This window comes from Citrus sinensis, chromosome 3 (genome assembly GCF_022201045.2).
Source record: "Citrus sinensis cultivar Valencia sweet orange chromosome 3, DVS_A1.0, whole genome shotgun sequence".
Taxonomy (NCBI): Eukaryota; Viridiplantae; Streptophyta; class Magnoliopsida; order Sapindales; family Rutaceae; genus Citrus; species Citrus sinensis.
The window spans coordinates 34314313-34334637 of NC_068558.1; the positions used below are offsets into that span (position 1 = coordinate 34314313).

Consider the following 20325-nt stretch of genomic DNA (forward strand, 5'->3'; position numbering starts at 1 on the left):
CTCCCCAATTCGAGTCGCAGGGAAGTCGCCACTTTCACAAGTGTGCAGAAGAATGGGCACTTATCATGCTTAATGCATGTTAAGAATATACAAAGAGCAGGCTTCCTTGTGTAAAAATTAAGAGAAACAATTTTCTTTCAGCAAATAATTTAAGGGGTAAATGCTAATTTAGTATAGCAATTATGAATTGGCAGTTTTCTGAAAGTCAGTTTTCTTAATAGTAAACGATGATTTTGACAAGCAATTTTTCTTTTCTACAGCTTCAGAAACAAATTGAAAACAATTCATTTTGAAGGACAATTCTAATTCTGAGCTCATGGTGATTGGATTCAGCCTCGTAACCAAATAAAGATACAGGGTCATCAAGTTGTTTAACAAACAATTTTGAAGCACAAAGAGGTGTGACAGAGTCATGCATTCAAACGACTCATATATGGAAGTATAAATCAGAAACGGTGTAGGATTTTTTGATGTTAAGACTTGGCATCTTATGATGTAAAATTGTAGGTGGCGATTATTTCAAGAAAAAAAAGCATCTAATCATGCCAAAAGGGGAAATAGAAGACATAATCTCTCTGACTTAACAAATTCAAGCATATTATAAGGATTATAAGCACCAACGGAAGAAAAATCATAGGGGAGGTAATCCATAGGTACTAACGTTTTATTCAGATTTGCAAAAATCTTATGGGAACAAAGTCTGCTCAAAACATAAAGAGATTATAGAATTGTTTCTATAAAATCATGACACCTGAAGTTTTGGAATCATGATGGGTGTCGAAGCCAACAAAAATAAATTCCTACTCTAAATAAATTGTGTATAGTAATTGAGCAGGGTCGTGTCCACAGAGATCGGTAGTTATTTAAATCCTTTTGAAACGAAAACGTAAAATGGGGGAATTGTTGACAATAATAAAAATCAAATTAAAATAATAAGAATGCAAATTAAAGTTGTAATTCAAATTGGAGAAAGCTCTGGTTGAAGGAATTAACTCAGCTTGATTCGACTACTGATCATTGATTCAAATATAGATTATTATTACTCATGAATAGACCGGTTATAGCTACCGAGACCCTCTAATAGCCAATCTCTCCTTAACTAGTCGATAACCAAGGTACGACCGTTGGTTATTTCCCTAATCAATAGACAACCCTAGATACGATCATAGAATTTAATCAATTGACAGCCTGAAAAACCAGAGAGACCCAAATCCTAATCAACACATATGATGATTCATTTAAATTAGATTGTTTATTCTCACAACACAACTCTCTGTTATGTTATTTGTCACAAACATTAAATTCTTCATACGATGAATCCTTTAATTGACAATAGATTAAATTGATAATTAAATAGTGGCCAATTACCTAATTAACAAACATAATCATAAAAATAATTCAGAGAATAAACAAATACCCAAAAAGCAATAAAACAATTAAAGCACAAGAAAGATCTCACAGTAGTGATGAATCAAAGCTTCGTTATCCTTCAACCAGAAAAATAGGTTTAGTTCTTCATAGAGAGAAGAGCAAAATTAAATCTAGGGTTTCTTTCTTTTTCTCCAATCCAAAAATCCCCCCCTTTTTCACAATAGATTCCTCCTTTAAATACTCTCTCTCTCTTCTCTTTTAGAATTCTATTTAAAATAAAATCCTAATATCTGAAATATTAAATTCGTAATTACAAAAATAACCAAAAATACAAAACACGTTAAACTAAAACTGCAGGTCCGCAGTTGACAGCACGCGCCCACGCCTTATCAACAAAGTTCTTCTGACGCTCATAATTTCTCCAAGAGAACAATCATCCTTAAACATCATCTTATAGCTCAATTTTATCATCAATCAATAGAATTGCACCTACAAAAGTAAAACACAAGTAAATCACTATTATTAAGTGCAAAACATTGATATTAAGGGAAGTAAATAATGCAAAACTAGTGCATAAATTGCACTCTAACAAATTCCCCCACACCAAGATGATGCTTGTCCTCAAGCATATAACTCAAGATTAATCTCAAATCTCCACTCAATTCTCATCTCAACTCATCCAAAAACAATTTTAAGCAAGCATACCTCAAGAAATTAAGTCGATCAACATTCGAGAGACAAGGATTTTAAAGCATAGAATTTCATAAGATAGAATAAGAACATTCAACCACCAAGAAGATCCATTCAAAATTCAAGTGCAACAAGATTTAATAGCCCTCTCAATAACTTCACTCCATGCACTCAAAGTGTTTAGGGTGTCATTTATTCACTCAAATCAAATCAAAGAATGCTATTACCATAAGCTTGCTCATATATCAGATCTCAATCCACAAAACATGAATAAAATGCAAAAATCTAAGGGTCTTAAAAGGGTTGTAATGGGGTTAAATAGGTTAAATGAAAAAGAAAGGTCTATGAAAGAAAAAGAGATCAAAATGAGAAGAATGAACTCATTGAATGAACTTATGATATCAAAATGCTTATTTCTACTCAAGTCACCACGAATGTAAACATTTTTTTTTTCGATTTTTCTTTTTCTTTTTCTTTTTTTTTTCTTTTTTTTTTCTTTTTTTTTCTTTTTTCTCTTTTTTTCTTTTTCCCTTTTTTTTTTTGATGAATCAAATAAAAGAAACGAACCTTGCACAATTTAATTCAAGCATAATGCTTGTTGATCTAATTGAGAAACTTTAATACAAGGTAGAAAAAGCAGCAAAATATATCCACACAATGAGTCCAAAAATCTCCTTAAATTGAGGCTCAAAAAGAAGAAAAATGGTTAAGTAGACGGAGAGAATTAGATGGGTAATGGTTAAGGCTCAAACAAAGATAGCAAATAAAGATCTTCGGGTAGAGAAAAAAAAAATTGCGAGAATAGAAAAATGGTAAATGGTTTGCCCTTATCATTTTAATGCATAAAATCCCGTAATGTGGCTTCAACATGCATAACAAAGCAAGTTCTAGAATAAACAAACTAGGATTGATATTCACATAACAAAAATAATTAGAGCAAAGTGGTTGCTCATAGGCTCAAATCCTCACAAAGTTGGTAAATTTGCCATCAAATCATGTACACTCTTCAAATGAATCAACCATCAATAGTGGTGTAGAATGAGAAGAAGGTATGAGTGAGATATAAAAGGAAAGGTAAAAATGATAAGAAGTGAGAAAGATGTATGTAGTAATATGAAAAGTGAAAGATAAAATGTGAGTGATGAAAGAGTATGATAGAATAAAAATAGATGTAAATAATTTGAGATAGATGGGAAAAGAGTAGTGAGAGAGAGAGGAAAAGAAAATTAATAATATATGAAGCATACTAACTCCAAAATCATTTAAGGATGAGTAGAGTGAAAACAATAATTCCAGACATCAATAATGCAAAAATCCCTCCCCCACACTAAGAACTGACATTGTCCCCAATGTAAGATAATCAAAGCTCACATAAAAATTAAAGCGTAAGGATAAAAGATTAAGGGCAAAAACTTCCCTGAATTGTGAGCTTTGATCCTCATAACGTCTATGGGCTTGGCGGGAATGGTGGGATAAATCCCACACTCTTGAAGTATGCGGCCAAATTCTGCTCCATCTTGTCACGGATTTCGATTCACGGGCCTGGAATGCAGGTCGTAGGCTGGTTGCGTTGCGATTGCTGCTCGGCTGGAGCTTGCTTGATGGACGCGGGATGGCACTGATTGTGTTGCGCGCGCGCGCTGGGGCTGCTGGATCTGCGCGCTGCGTGGGCTGTGTTGTGCGCGAGAGCTGGGCTGACGCTGGTGCTGCGTTGCGTTGCGTTGCGCGCGCGGGTTTCGCTAGTGGGACTTCGTTGCGCGCTGCTGGGCTGCGAGACACGGGATGCTGGTGCTTGCGCTCACGGGATGGTGCGTTTTCCGGCGGGCTGGTTTGCTGCTGGTGTGCTGCAAGCGGCTGGAGAAGAAAACAAGTTCTGGAAAATTAGGGATTTTGTGAACAGTGAACAGTGATTTTCGATTTTTGGTTTTTTTTTTTATTTTATTTTTATAAATAAATAAATAAAAAGAAAGAAATGAACGAAAAAAGAAAAAGAGAAAAAAAAATAATAATAAATTTTTTTTTTTTTTTATCACTTTGAGACACTAAAAATTTCAGAAGTACTTTTCTAATAAGTACATGGGCACGCCTTATAAAAAATTTTCTTCTGACCAAAATAAGCAAACACATTAAATTTCAGAAGTACTTTTCTATTAAGTACGTGGGCACGCCTTAAAACTATGTTACTTTAAAAATTACAGAAGTACTTATTAGCTAAGACGTGGGCACGCCTTATCAAAAATTTTCTTCTGACCAAAATAAGCAAAATTTTTTTTTTTTTTTTTTTTTTTTGAATCAAAATTAAAAGAAGATATAACAAAAACCAAAACAAACAAATCATTTGGGTTGCCTCCCAAAAAAGCGCCTTTGTTTTATGTCTTTGGCTAGACACATTTATGCATCAATCTCCATAATTGGGACTCTCGAGAGCCACATCCTCCACAATATTCACCGAAAAACCTTCATAAAAAGGTTTTAAGCGATGACCATTAACCTTAAAAACTTTGTCAGAGGTCGGGCTTCGAATCTCAACTGCACCATAAGGAAAAACATTAGTAACAATAAAAGGTCCAACCCAACAAGAACGTAATTTACCCGGAAAAAGTTTAAGCTTAGAATGAAAAAGAAGAACTTTTTGACCAACAGAGAACTCCTTTCTCAAAATCATTCTATCATGAAATGTCTTCGTCTTTTCCTTGTAAAAAATTTCCTGCGCTATAGGGTTAATAACATCCACAGAAAATACCGAATGTTCCTCACTAGGATATTTCATGGCATCATTCATATTGAATTCTATAACCTCTCCATCAAACTCCATAGTGAGAGTCCCTTTATGTATATCCATTTTAGTTCTAGCAGTCTTAAGAAAAGGTCTTCCTAGCAAAATTGGGATAGAATTAGAGGAGTTATCATCTTCCATATCAAGTACATAAAAATCAGCAGGAAAAACCAACTCATTAACTTGTACTAAGACATCTTCTAATACCCCATCAGGATATGCATTAGACCTATCAGCTAGTTGAATTATCACACCAGTTTCTTTTAATGGACCAATATTCAAAGATGAATAAATGGAACGAGGCATGACATTAATAGAAGCTCCTAGATCTAACAAAGCCTTTTCAACTCTAACACTACCAATTTTACAAGGGATAGTAAACATACCTGGATCCTTGCACTTAGGAGGTAGTTTCTTTTGAAGAACTGCTGAAACATTCTCCCCCATGTGAACTTTTTCATCTCCTCTTAATTTTCTCTTGGAGGTGCACAGTTCCTTAAGGACTTTAGCATATCGAGGTATTTGTTTTATAGCATCTAATAAAGGAATATTTACCTCAACCTTGCGAAATGTCTCAAGGATGTCTTTCTCTTGTTCCTCCTTCTTGGATTTTGCAAATCGGCTTGGAAAAGGAGGAGGTATCACAATAGGTAGGGGTTTCGCTTTGGTGGGTTGCGCATCTTGAGATTTAGGTATCAATTCATTCTTCTCAAGCTCTTCTTCTACATGCTTTGTCACTTTCTTACTAGGCTCTTGCAACTCCTTCCCACTTCTAAGGATGACAGCACTAACGTTTTGCTTTGGATTCACCTCAGATTGTGAAGGCAATCTCCCTAATACTTGAGACTCCAGACGGCTCACTGTAGTCGCCAATTGACTCATTTGGTTCTCCAAGTTCTGAATGCTTGCTGTAGTTGCCTGCTGAAATTGTTGAGTGTTAGTCGCAAGTGATTTAACAATTTCTTCAAGAGATATACCTGACTTGGAGTTTGACTGTGGAGGTGCTGGTTGTCTTGGTGGATACTGTTGTGGGAATCCTGACGGCCTAACTCCATAGCTGAAGTTGGGATGATCCTTCCATCCCGGATTGTATGTTTGTGCATAAGGATCATACCTCCTCTGAGGCATGCCTGGAAATCCTCCAACTGCATTGGCTTGTTCAACGGGTTCTTCTTGAAGTGTAGGACACATATCAGTTGAATGACCCATATTGTAACAAATGCCACAAGTCTTCACCTGTTGCACGTTACCTACAACAAACTTTTCCACAAGAGAAGTAAGTTTATCTAAACGTTGTTCAACAGAAGAAATATTTACCTCATTCACCTTCCTTGAAGTGAGATCTTGCCTGCTGCTAAATTGTTGTGCATTGGCAGCCATATTTGATATCAACTCCCTTGCTTGAGTAGGGGTCTTGTTCACCAACACGCCTCCACTAGCAGCATCTATCATACTCCTATCCATCAATGACAGTCCTTCGTAAAAATATTGAATAAGAAGTTGATCAGAAATTTGATGCTGAGGACAGCTGGCACACAATTGTTTGAATCGCTCCCAATACTCATATAAAGTCTCCCCAGGAAGTTGTCTGATCCCACAAATATCTTTTCTGATGTTGGCAGCTCTTGAAGCAGGAAAGTACTTCTCAAGGAACTGCTTCTTCAAACCATTCCACGTTGTAATTGATCCAGGAGGCAAGTAGTACAACCAATCTTTAGCTAGCTCATCTACAGAGAACGGAAAAGCACGCAGCTTAATCTGCTCTTCAGTCACACCTTGTGGTCTCATACTTGAACACACAACATGAAACTCCTTAAGATGTTTATGAGGATCTTCACCTGCAAAACCATGAAACTTGGGTAATAAATGAATAAGACCAGACTTTAATTCAAAATTTACCTCCAAGTCTACATATTGAATGCAGAGTGGTTGTTGATTCAAGTCTGGTTCAGCTAACTCTCTAAGAGTTCTTTCTACAGGTGCAGGTCTATCCATCACTTGTTCTTCTGAATCGCTAGATGATTCAACTAAATCAGGCACCGTATCTGTTTCAGAAAGCAAAGGCGACGAGGATCGTTGCTTAGCTCGCTTCGTCTGCTGTCTCAGCTGGCGAGCTGTCTTCTCAATTTCAGGATCAAACGAAAGTGTACCTGTACGAGAAGAACGAACCATACACCAAGTAAAACGTAAAAAGGATTAAATAAATGACACCAATCCCCGGCAACGGCGCCAAAATTTGATGGGTGTCGAAGCCAACAAAAGTAAATTCCTACTCTAAATAAATTGTGTATAGTGATTGAGCAGGGTCGTGTCCACAGAGATCGGTAATTAATTAAATCCTTTTGAAACGTAAAACGTAAAATGGGGGAATTGTTGACAATAATAAAAATCAAATTAAAATAATAAGAATGCAAATTAAAGTTGTAATTCAAATTGGAGAAAGCTCTGGTTGAAGGAATTAACTCAGCTTGATTCGACTACTGATCATTGATTCAAATATAGATTATTATTACTCATGAATAGACCGGTTATAGCTACCGAGACCCTCTAATAGCCAATCTCTCCTTAACTAGTCGATAACCAAGGTACGACCGTTGGTTATTTCCCTAATCAATAGACAACCCTAGATACGATCATAGAATTTAATCAATTGACAGCCTGAAAAACCAGAGAGACCCAAATCCTAATCAACACATATGATGATTCATTTAAATTAGATTGTTTATTCTCACAACACAACTCTCTGTTATGTTATTTGTCACAAACATTAAATTCTTCATACGATGAATCCTTTAATTGACAATAGATTAAATTGATAATTAAATAGTGGCCAATTACCTAATTAACAAACATAATCATAAAAATAATTCAGAGAATAAACAAATACCCAAAAAGCAATAAAACAATTAAAGCACAAGAAAGATCTCACAGTAGTGATGAATCAAAGCTTCGTTATCCTTCAACCAGAAAAATAGGTTTAGTTCTTCATAGAGAGAAGAGCAAAATTAAATCTAGGGTTTCTTTCTTTTTCTCCAATCCAAAAATCCCCCCCTTTTTCACAATAGATTCCTCCTTTAAATACTCTCTCTCTCTTCTCTTTTAGAATTCTATTTAAAATAAAATCCTAATATCTGAAATATTAAATTCGTAATTACAAAAATAACCAAAAATACAAAACACGTTAAACTAAAACTGCAGGTCCGCAGTTGACAGCACGCGCCCACGCCTTATCAACAAAGTTCTTCTGACGCTCATAATTTCTCCAAGAGAACAATCATCCTTAAACATCATCTTATAGCTCAATTTTATCATCAATCAATAGAATTGCACCTACAAAAGTAAAACACAAGTAAATCACTATTATTAAGTGCAAAACATTGATATTAAGGGAAGTAAATAATGCAAAACTAGTGCATAAATTGCACTCTAACAAATCACTGCACATGCACCTAAGAACTATGATCAAAAGGATTTTCCAAAGCAGGGGATGCAAGCCATGCTTGTGCAAAGAACTGCATATTCACTACATAACATCAAAATTGCTTTCGATGAAATAAACTACAGGTTTAATAAAAGATTGTTCTTGCCTAAGCAAAAACAGTAAATCAAATAGCTCAAAAAGGTTATTTTGTTTCTATATAGAATCGTTGAAGTGGGTAAGAAGCAGTAGTTGCCAGTGCAAACACAAAAAATGTACTTGCCGTATCTCAGAACCAAAACCAAAATCAATTACATAAAAATGAATTGAGCCCAAAAGGAATACTCTTTGTTTAATGTGACTGATGAAAAAGCAACCACATAGAAGAGATAAAGAAATACAAACTAACAGGAGAGTTGGACTTACTGAAGAAAAATAATCTGAGAAAACTCAGTTATTAAGGATTGTTGATTTGGCCTCTGCAAATTCTCTTGGGACTCCGTTCCAACTCCTCTTCATCAGATTTGCCAACACTTGCAGAAGCTCCAATCGTGCTTGCCTGATCATCCAATTTCCTAATTTCGGTACATTCTTCTTTACTGCCGGCAGCAAATTTGAGAGTAAAAGTGTTGGATTTGGTCTCCTTGGAGTCGGCATATACTGGACACACCCCACAACATTTCACCTTATAACTACTTCCATAACCGTCAGGGAAGAACTGAAATGATACATCTGTATGGTAGTTAGCATCAGGGAGCTCATCATTCCCACAGGGTTTAAATCCAAGTATGACATGATCGGAATCAATGAAGTCGATAATACCAGCCAAATACACATCTTTGGCTGATATCTTATTTATTTCACAGCTGTATCGACAGCCAACATTGAAATAACTCCAACTGTTAGAAGAAAGTTGCTTAAACTCAATAACAGCACAAAGAGCAAACCCGATTAAGTTTCCAAAAGAATGCTGTGGCAGCTGAAGAGTTATTGAAGATCCTGAACTTTGATTGCTGAACCAGTCTGGAATTTCACTCCCAGGTACAAATATGCTGAGCTCCTATAAAATGAAAATCACTAATTAAGATGTTATAAAGAGGGAGAGAGAAGAAAAAGAGAGAGGATTGCATACCTTTTCATCGAATAGTCTTAGTGATGCAATTGCCATACGCTGAATTGTTAGTTTTGAATCTGCCAAAATCTTGTTGTATGCTTTTTCATTCAGTTTCAAGCAATTAGTGAACTTGAACTTAATGGACAACATCTCTTCCGTCCAAAATTCATCTACATGGGAGGTTTTAGGTGGCTTTTCGAGCATAGATGCATCTAGTTCTTCCAAACAGGATGGAATCTCTGGCAAAAATTGGAGCCGCTTGCAATTCCTTGCTTCTAAATCTTCAAGAAACAATGGAAGCTCTGGTAACGAGAGAAGCATATTGCAATTGCTCAGATCAAGCTTTCTCAGCTGTGAAAGTTGCTTGATACTTGAAGGTAAACTCTCAAAGTTATTTCCACTTAGATCTAACCATTGCAGTGAGGATAGACAGCAAAAATCTTCCAGAATTTCCACTACAGCACAGTTACTTAAATCTATGTCTACCAAAGAAGATAAACCTCTGCATCTAGAGAATGAAGTCAGTTTAAATTCGTTTAAGTCTCCGACAGAAGATGGTAGTTGACTAAGGGCTGATCCACTTGCCAAAAAGTGCACCAAAGATTTTAAATTACCAATGCTATGTGGCAACTTATTAAGTTTAGAGCAACCCACTAAGACCAACTTTTCAAGCCCTTCTAAATTTGCAAATGAGGATGGCAGCTCCGTAATTGCTGTATTATATAATGAAATGTATTTTAAATGTTCCATTTTCTCCAAGATTTCCGGGAAACTCTCAAGGCTTAAGCAATCACTAAGAATAAGCTCATGAAGAGATTTCAACTTGCAAATGCTAGTTGAAAGCCTATTCAGCGTTGAGCACCTACTCAAATACAGCTCTTTAAGATTAGTTAGGCACTCTACTGATGAGGGAACTTCTTCTATTGCAGTGTCACACAAGTTTAGCTCTGTTATCTTTCCAGAGATCTTTGGAAACTCTGTGAGATTAACACAAAACGAGAAATCAATAGTCACTGGAGAAACAAAATGAATGTCTCTTGGAAAAGACCTAAGGCTTTCACAGCCCCTAAAACACAACATACTGAGATTGTTGAAATTCTGGATTGATGAGGGAACAAGAACCAAGTTTGTACAATTAAAAAAATTTGTTCTCTCAAGATTTGGGATTTCTGATAAGTCCGGCATTCTAATGAGATGCTGGGAATGACAAAGATCAATGGATTTTAACTTGAAAGCTTCCTGTAACAAAAGATAAACAAAGACTATATTAAATTAGAATCACTGAATATCACAATTAATCTAATAAATAACAGAAAATTGATGTTTTCGTCTCTATACACTATACCTTTTTTCCCTCCCAAATTTGCTCAACTTTGCTGTAAGGCAATCTGAGCTCAATAAGGTTCTCTAGTTCAAAATCAAAAGGCAGCGTTTTCAAAGGATATCCATGCCAATGGAGATATCTCAATTTCTCAGGAAGATCTTCAAGACCTTGGTCAAGATGCACTTTAGAGCTCATAATTGGAACACCACCACGCTCAGGCATATAGAATTTAAGCAATCTGAGATTTGACATATTTGCAAAGGCTTGAGAACTTAGATGGATGTCTTTTGTTTTGGACAAATCAAGAAATATGCCTTCAATTTTCTCGGTCCCCTATTATACAAGAGCAAAGAATGAGCAAGCATAAAATCCAAAAAAAAAAAATTGAAAAGTTAATTAAGAGCTTCCTAATTGAAGATAAAATGTGTATTTGTTAATTCTTTTCATTTAACATATAAAAGTCATTCTCAAAAAAAAAAAAAAAACATATAAAAGTCAAATACGTAGATTATTACCTTATTTTTCTTTAAGACATGATAGATGTCCTCGTGATCCCACAATCTGGTACGTTTGCTAATGGATTTTTGGCGAACAATGGTCTGACCCATTTCTTGCAATAAATCATGCATTTGTAGTCGGTTCTCATCTGAAATTGTAATGAGTGATTTATCAACTATATTATCTAATGATGTAGGATCGTCTTGTATCCTTGTCACAAAGTCTGCATCTTCTCCTTTGAAGAAACAGGCGATATCAAGAAAGATTTTCTTCTCTTCTGGATTTAGGTCATCATAACTGATTTTCAACACGTTGTAAATGTTAGGTTCAGAAATCAGTTTCAAGTTCTGCAATTTAACTTTCCACTGTTGTTTGCTCTTTTGATAAAGAGAAGAACCCAACACTTCAAGAGCTAACGGATTGCCTTTGGCATAACCCACTATTTCCTTTGAGAGCTCCAGAAGATCTTGAGAGCGACTGTTTTGCCTAATGGCTTTTCTACAAAAAAGTTCAAGAGCATTATCATGCTCCAATCGCTTGACCTTATATATGTAACTCACTCCACATTTGTCAAGTACTTGTTTGTCTCTGGTGGTTATAACGATCCTACTTCCGGGGCTAAATCTATCTACCCCTCCAGCTAAACTTTCCAACTGTGTGAATTCATCATTAACATCATCAAGAACGATCAACACTTTCACCCGCTGGAGCCTTTTCTTGATATTTTGGGGTACAATGAAAGTTCCTATTTTGAGATTTTCTCCTAGTACTTGAGAAATAACCTCATCTCGAACATGTATTACTCCCATTTTGTTTGCTTTTTCTCTGACATTTGCCATGAAGCACTTGCCTTGAAAGTGTCTAGAAATCTGGTGGAAAACAACACTAGCAATGGTTGTTTTACCAATGCCGCCCATGCCCCAAATTCCTACAATTCGAACATCATGCGATTCGAGATATAGCAGTGATTTCATTTCCTCAATTCGTGTATTTAATCCAACGAGGCCATCTAAATCAGTAGATTCTGACATATCTTCCGATTTCTTGGAAAGATCTTCAACAATTTTTTCCACAAGTTCTGCGTCGTTCCTAGCAAGCAATAAGTATTGTTAAGATAAAAATCATTAATGAGTTATAACGTAACAGGCTAGGCTCTAAAGTATTGAGAGTTAAGAATTACCTGGATTCGGTGGAATCATATCCAGATAAATTTGATGCTTCGGTCAGTGCATGCCTCCATTTCTGAACCTTCCCCGGAAAGTTGTTATCATGGTTAACAAAAGCTTCTCCAAAACTCCCCCTCTGTTTCCGCACATCGGATGGATCTACTTGGTAGAAAACCGGTATAACAATTTGGGCATTCATTTTCTTGCAATCAAGAATCTTGACAAGTTCATTGAGGCACCATCTCGAAGAAGCATAGCCTTTTGAGAAGATAATTATGGAAATATCTGATGATTCAATTGCATTCGAGAGGGCAGGCGAAATCTCATCACCTTTCTTAAGTTCTTCATCATCAATGAAGAATTGTATTTGTTTCCGATGTAAAGCTGCTGCTAGATGGCTAGTAAAGCCATTACGAGTATCCTCCCCTCGGAAACTGAGGAAGACCTCATATTTGCTTTGAGAAGAAGATGAAACCATGAAGCAAATTCTGTAACTGAAACAGAGAATTTGAGAGTTGAGAGTAAATGTAAGAGTAAAGTACAGATGTGAAGTAATTTCCTGCAGGATTTTTGCAAGTCGTACAATTAAAATAAAAGCAGCATTGTACATGATGCGTGGTGGGTCCATGTATTTTGTTCTTTGGTTAAAAAAGCCCCGAAATTTTGAAGGAATCAGTAAAGATAAATTTAAAAAAAAAAAAGAATATTTACTATAACGATTTTCCACAAAGGGTGATTATTGATTTTGGGAGACTATTTAGTTGGACCCATGTTGATGAACTAATAGAGTATTTTTAACACCATTCCAATTTGAACCGGCCACGTAATAAAGGGTTCGGACCTTATAAATTGATTGAAGGTTTCACTTTCACATGGCGATCAAGTTTGTTACGGCCTTTTTGTCTACCTTCTTTCAAATTTCTTCTGTTTAACGTGGAAATCTTAATTAATTACGCGGTTCAGCACGAAGTCAATATCCAAGGAACCAACAGAACAGACATGGGGCTTTATTTCAATCTGTAAATAACACAAGGTACACTCGATATTTGAAGGAATCTGGTCTACAAAGCACTCCAAAATTTCAAGTAAATCTTGATTCTCTGCTTTTTTCCCTTCTGGTCACCAGCAAATACAAAGCTGTAAAACAGTGCTAATAAACAGAAGTAAACTCTACTGAGCTTTCAACAAAACAACATCTTGATTTCTTCATTTTCACAGGAGAGAACATAAGAGAAAGCCTTCAAACTTAATTATAGCTTCCTGAAGCTCATCAGCCGTGCCACCAACAGCTCTCATTTGTGCTGTAATGGAAAAGAAAGTTATTGCCCCTGTAAGAAGGTACAATTGATCAAAAACATTTCTTCTAGCTTGGCTAGAGAATCAAAGATATGATAGTCCTTGGTCACTTCTTTACATTATACAAAATAGTTTTCTTCAAATCAATAGTCATCAAAAAGAGCAAGCAAAAAGTGAAGAGGAGGGGCAAAGTGTCCTGCATTTCCCGTCACATTGTTTTGAGTAAGTGTATCTTTAAGTTGAATGGCGAGTTGTCATAATGTGAACTGAACCCTGTAAGTGCCACCATTCATCCACATTTGCAGACAAAAGTTATGATACCTGCTTGTTTGGAAAGGAATTCATTAATCATGTTGCATTATGAAAGGAAACAGATTGATATTCCACATTTACAGCTGCCGTTGGAAGCATTTCTTTGTCCACAGTTAATAATGGAAACTACAGAGTTTCTTAAATTTGTATACAACAGATTCTAATTTATTTTATTTTTTCTAACGGTTAATAAATACCAAGAAGAAATATTAGTTGCAAACGACTAGCAGTGCCTTCAATTATATTTCTTTCTATCATTTTATATTTCATGAATCAAACAGAGGATTGAAACACAATAAGGGTATAAATAAGTAAGCATTCACACACAAAACTTAAACATATTGAGAGACAAAACTCCAATGAAGGCACATTCAGAGTCCACGCCACCTTAATTTTGGTCTAAACAAAACATCACCATATAATGTCAAATGCCCATCGTGCTCAATAATAAAAAGAAAGTATAACATTATAAAGCAAGAATAAAATAGCCAAATACAGCAATTATAAGGCAATTCACAGGCCTGATTAGATACCTGTAGTATCGTCGCTTTATCAAATTTTGTATTGATGCAACTTAAATGATCAGAGGTATTCCTTAAAGCGGGGGTGGTAAAAGGGCAGAACTGCATTCACCAGACAACATCAAAAATTCTTTTTTATTAAATAATTTCTACGTATTAAACAAAGAGTAAATATTCTTGCCTCTCTTGCTTTAGAAATAAATTTGTGTGACGCAAAGCTGAACTTCCTTTTCTCCTTCACTGGCCCAATGCCCATTTCCTCCAATGTTGTAATGGACAGAAAATGAACACAAGAAATACGAATCTATATAACATGTTTGCAGCAAGTCTCAAAAATCAGAAAAGAGATATTAGATTAAAGTAAACACATTGAAATGATAAATAAGACAAAAATAGATTAGAGCATTGAACTTACAAAAGAAAAGCCAATATGCCACCTCTCTTATTAAAAACATGAGAAAACAAATAACTTTTTCGTTGAGGAGCATTGAATTGCTCTCTGCAAATTGATTCTGCTTCATCCTTGTCAGAAATGACACTCTCAATAGTTCCAGACATGTCAGCCTTATCAAGAGAGTCATTATGCAATTTCCCATGATGAGTGCATTCTTCTTCATTGCCGGGGGCAAATTTGAGAGTTAAGGTGTTTGGTTTGGCCTGCTTGGAATTTGCATACACTGGAGTCACCCCACAGCATTTTACCTTGAAACTACTGTCATCAATGAAGAAGTCAAATGAAACATCCGTATGGTGGTCAGCATCTGGTAGCTCCATATCCCAACATTGATCAAATCCCACTATGACATGATTCGAATCAATGGATATGATGTCAACCAATATGAAAGTGTGATAAAAACCGTATTCATATCCGACGCATACTTCGTAGATTTCGCTGCAATGATCTCCCTCTAACTCAATAACAGCACAAAGAGCAAATCCGATGAAGTTTTTGTTACAACAATGCTGTGGCATTTGAATAGTTACTGAAGATCCTAAAGATTGATTCCGGAACCCGTCCGGAATTTCACTTCCAGGTAAACAAATGCTGAGTGCACATGGTTCATATTCCTGTAACACAATGAAAATTATGCTTTCAAATGTAATTAAGAAGAGAGAAAGGGGAAAGAGAAAGAGAATTGGGTACCTTTTCATAGAATTGGCTCAGCAATGCAATATGAACTCTTTGTTGAAAATATGCCCAAACACTTCTTTCATTGAGTTTCAGGCAATTATCAAATTTTAACATCCCTGGTGCTGTCAAGCTCACACTTCCGTGGGCCTGGTCGGATAGTTTTTCCACTAAGGATGCGTGAAGTTCTTCTATACATGATGGACTCTCTGGGAAAGACTGCAGCCGCTTGCAATTACTTGCTTCTAAATGCCGTAGCCCAAGTGGAAGCTCCGGTAATGATTGAAGCATGTTGCAATTTCTCAAGCAAAGCCGCCTCAGACAAGACAGTTGGCTGATACTTGAAGGTAAACTCTCAAAGTTATTTTCTGCCAAATTTAAGGACTCCAATGATGATAGACAGCAAATATCTTGAGAGATTTCTATTATCCCACATCCACTTAAAGTTAGCGTTCTTAAAGAAGATAAAGTGGATAGTGGAGGCAATGCAAAACCTCTGCATCCAGACAAGCAAAGTTCTCTAAGTTTGTTTAAATCTGCTATAGAGGATGGTAGCTGAAGAATGGCCGATCTATTTGCATCAAGTACCACCAAAGATTTTAAATTTCCCAAGCTATCCGGCAAACTACCAAGTTTAGAGCAACACATCAACTGCAGCTCCTTAAGGCCTTCAAGATTTTCAATTGAAGATGGCAGCTCCTTAATTCCTGACCTATCTAAAGCAAGTTTTTTGAGTTCCATTGTCTCCAAAATTTCAGGGAAACTCTCAAGGTCAGAGCAGTCCAAAAGATAAAGGCAGCTAAGATATTTCAATTTACAAATGGCAGTTGAAACTCTCTTCAGCCTTTTGCAAAACCCCAAATTTAAGATTTTAAGATTAGGTAGGGACTCGATTGATGATGGAACTTCTTCTATTGGGGTATTAAATAGTTTTAGCTCTACCACATTTCCGGAAATATGTGGAAACTCTGTGAGATTAACACAACCAGAGAAATCAATCTTTACGGGAGATCTAAAATGAATGTTTCGTGGAAAGCAACTAAGACTTACGCAGTCCCTCAAAGACAACATACTAAGGTTGTTGAAATTCTGGATGTGGGAGGGAATGTAAAGCAAGTTTTTGCAATTCGAAAGATTAATTCTCTCTAGATTTGGGGCTTCTGACTGTTTTGGTATCCTAGTGAGATTGTGGGATTGATGGAGGTCAATAGATTTTAACTTAAAAGCTTCCTGTAGCAAAAGACAGATTTTTATTATATTGAATTAGCATTTAGCACTAATGAATTTCACAATCAAACATACATATTTAAAGAAATATTAATATTTTTGTATTGGTTACCTTTTCTCCTTCCCAAAGTTGCTCAACTTTACTGTAAGGCAAGTCCAGTTCAATAAGGTTCTCCAAATCAAAATTTGATGGCAATGATTTCAAAGGACATTCATGCCAATGGAGATATCTCAGTCCATCTGGAAGACATTCCAAACCATCATCAAGATGGACTTTAGAGTTCATAATTGGAACGCCACCATACTCGGGCATATAGAATTTAAGCAATCTAAGATTCGGCATTTTTTCAAAAACCAGAGAATTTAGATGTATCTCTCTTATTTTGGACAAATTGAGGAACATGCCTTCGATTGCATCAGTCCCCTTGTAAACAAAAGCAAAAAAAATAAAATTAGCATATATTTATAAATAGTAATGATATACTTGTAAAGTTTAAATATAATATTTGTATCCTAAATGATGTAGCACTTCATCTGTCCTGTAATTGAACATGAAATCTACTTTTGTTCATATGATTTCTTTTAATTCAAAATCTGTATGGGAAAAAAAAACACATACTCTTCACTAAATTCAAAAAATAAAACTTTAGTCCCTTCTCATTTATAGTCTTCTTCATGTTTTCCCTCTTAAACTTTTACCTAAAGTTGATAAAATTGCAAAAGTGTTTAATTTCCCAAAATACCAGATATGAGTATTTTAGTTGTATTCCAACTTCACTATTCTGGCCAATCATAAAACTAATTTTTCTACCAGTACCAAGAAATTTGAAGTTCACTTAAGCTATTCGATGAATGTTTAAAATGTAAACATTATTTGGTTTTTACATTTCAAGTATTTTTGTCCAAACAAATAAATTAGTGTTTTTACATTAATAATCGATTTACTGAAAACCTGAGTTTGGCTGGGAAAATTAGTGTGTTTTCATTAGATAGGTAGATTCTTACCTTATTTTTCTTTATTACATGAAGGATTTCCTCATGATTCCACAGCCTGCTACGTTTGCCTGGCTCTTTGATGCATTCTTGACGAACAATTTCCCGTCCCATTTCCTGCAACAAATCATGCATCTCTATCTTGTTGAATTTTGATATTTTTACTAATGACCTTTCAATGAGGACACTCAATCCATAATGCGCAATATTAGGATCTTCTAGTATACTTGTCACAAAATCTTTCTCCTCCCCTACAAAGAAACACGCAATGTCGAGAAATATACTCCTCTCTTCTGGCCTTAAGTCATTATAACTGATTTTCAACACATCATAGATGTCAGGGTCAGAAATTCGATTAATTTTCTCCAAAGCTTTTTCCCAATCCGGTTTGCTCTTCTGATGAAAGAACGAACCCAACACTGTAAGTGCTAATGGGTTGCCATTTGCATACTTCAGTACACACTTTGAGAGCGCCAACAGATCATCAGGGCAATGGTTTTCTTTGAAGGCGTAATTACAAAATAGCTCACGAGCTTCATCATATTCTAATCCGTTAACCTCATATATGTTAGAGCTATGCACTCCAAAATTATCAAGGATCCATTTATCTCTAGTGGTTATAATAATTCTACTTCCTGGACCAAATCGATCAATCCCACCAGCTAAATATTTTAATTGCCCAACTTTATTCACATCATCCAGAACAATCAACACCTTCATCCGCCGGAGCCTTTCTCCAATATATTCAGGAAGACAAGGAGTTTCAATTTTAATGTTTTCTTCGAATATTTCAGAAAGAACTCGCTCTCGTAGATACACCAATCGATGTCCATTCTCTGATTCCACCCTCACGTTTGATACGAAGCACCTGCCTTCAAATTCCCAAGAAATTAGGTTGAAAATAGCTCCGGCAAGGGTTGTTTTCCCTATACCAGCCATGCCCCAAATTCCAACAATTCGGAAATCTGGAAATCCGACGCATAACAACGATATGAGTTTCTCAATTCTTGAACTTAGTCCGACCAAGCCTTTAAAATCACTAGAGACTGATTTTTCTTTTAATCTCTTCAAAATATCATTGATAACTCCCTCTACAAGTTTCGCTTCAGGCCTAGCAGTTGTGAAAGCAAAATCAAATTAATAATAGTGAGTCGAAATGATATAGTCTAATCATAGATACATGAATGAGTAAGAGCTACCTGATATTCCTGGAATCCCATCCGGATAGGTTTGATGCCTGGGTCAATGCAACCCTCCATTTCTGAACCTTTTCGGGCGTCCTCTTGAACTGTTTTTCGTGCTTAACAAAGGCATCCCTGAAACTTCCATTCTGCTTCCGTATATCCGATGGATCTACACGGTGGAAAACTGGTACAACAATTTGGCCATTCTTGCTCTTGCATTCAAGAATCTCAACAAGTTCATTCAGGCACCATTTTGAAGAAGCGTAGTCCTGTGAGAAAATGACCACGGAAATCTTGGAACCTTGGATTGCGTTCAAAAGGGCAGGTGAAATCTCATCTCCTCGCCTAAGCTCTTCATCGTCAATGAAGGTTTTGATTTTCTTTCGACACAAAGCAGCGTAGAGATGGCTTGTGAAGTTATCACGAGTATCCTCCCCTCTGAAACTGAGGAACACATCGTATTTGCAAGAAGAAGAAGAGGAATAAGCAGTAGAAGAAGATGAGGCCATGAAAAAAATTTGGTGACTGAAACAGGGAGGATCTTGATAGTTGTGAATGCAATTTAGATGGAAGAATAGAGTAAAAGTAAATATTTTCAAGTGCTTGCAGTTTTTCTCTTCCTTTGCTGCCTCCCTTAATTATTTCCTGTCTCCTGGAAACTTCTTGGATATTTCCTCTTTCATATTTTTCCACACATTTTTTCTATCTCATTGGTTAAATCTTACATTTTTCTCTCTTCACTTACAGTTTTCATTGAGCAGGACCCACTTCACGTTTACCTTCGGCTACTAATTCATTGTATTTATAAAAATGTAATGACGATTTTTTTTTTCAAAACAAAATAAAGGATTAATTTTAATGAAGGAGGGAGGTAAAAACTTTATATTCCAATTCTATAAATATACATTACTCCTTTTAGAAACATACTATGGAGAACGTACTACATAAATGCAAAATCTTGTTTCATAGTGAAAAGATCCTACCAATTGAATCAACTGTTTAGGCATTACAACATTTTTCAAAAAATATATACGGTAATTTTTAATTAGTCAATTCATTCAGTAATTATCTAATTCAGTTAAATTTTTGTGGTGAAACAACAAATTAAGTAACATCTAAGAAAGAAACAAACTGTCCACAATAAGGTAAGTGGAGGTCAAGTCAAGCACGTATGCATGAATACAGGCTCGACAAAGACAACACAATGATATTTAGAGAAATGGTCCGCGTATATTTTGAGGATGCCAAGAAAAGATAACTTTGCCAGTGGAAAAGCAAGTGAAGCAATAGTACATGGCGGCCCCGC

The 20325-nt window shown here is 35.9% G+C and overlaps 2 protein-coding genes across 11 annotated transcripts; both read right to left on the reverse strand.

Annotated features, from left to right (window-relative positions):
* Positions 1-1600: 1600 nt before the first annotated feature.
* Positions 1601-19682, reverse strand: LOC102617356 (disease resistance-like protein DSC1). 10 transcript variants are annotated; one of them, XM_052437102.1, is made up of 8 exons: positions 19035-19682; positions 17848-18946; positions 16955-17266; positions 15631-16845; positions 14902-15554; positions 14668-14814; positions 14499-14588; positions 13334-13974 (listed from the first exon to the last, which is right to left on the reverse strand). In XM_052437102.1, exons 1-6 carry the CDS (start codon positions 19526-19528, stop codon positions 14724-14726), a joined length of 3864 nt encoding a protein of 1287 aa, XP_052293062.1. In that variant the 5' UTR covers positions 19529-19682; the 3' UTR covers positions 13334-13974; positions 14499-14588; positions 14668-14723. The 10 variants fall into 10 exon arrangements, with proteins under 10 accessions (XP_052293069.1, XP_052293068.1, XP_052293062.1 ...); XM_052437104.1 differs by having other exon boundaries at positions 13334-13658; positions 13772-13974; positions 14499-14814; XM_052437103.1 differs by having other exon boundaries at positions 13334-13685; positions 13772-13974; positions 14499-14814.
* Positions 4778-7051, reverse strand: LOC127901079 (uncharacterized; the record flags this gene model as incomplete). Its single annotated transcript, XM_052437110.1, has 1 exon — positions 4778-7051. A coding segment is annotated over exon 1 (2232 nt), but the record flags the coding sequence as incomplete, so codon positions are not given.
* Positions 19683-20325: the final 643 nt, after the last annotated feature.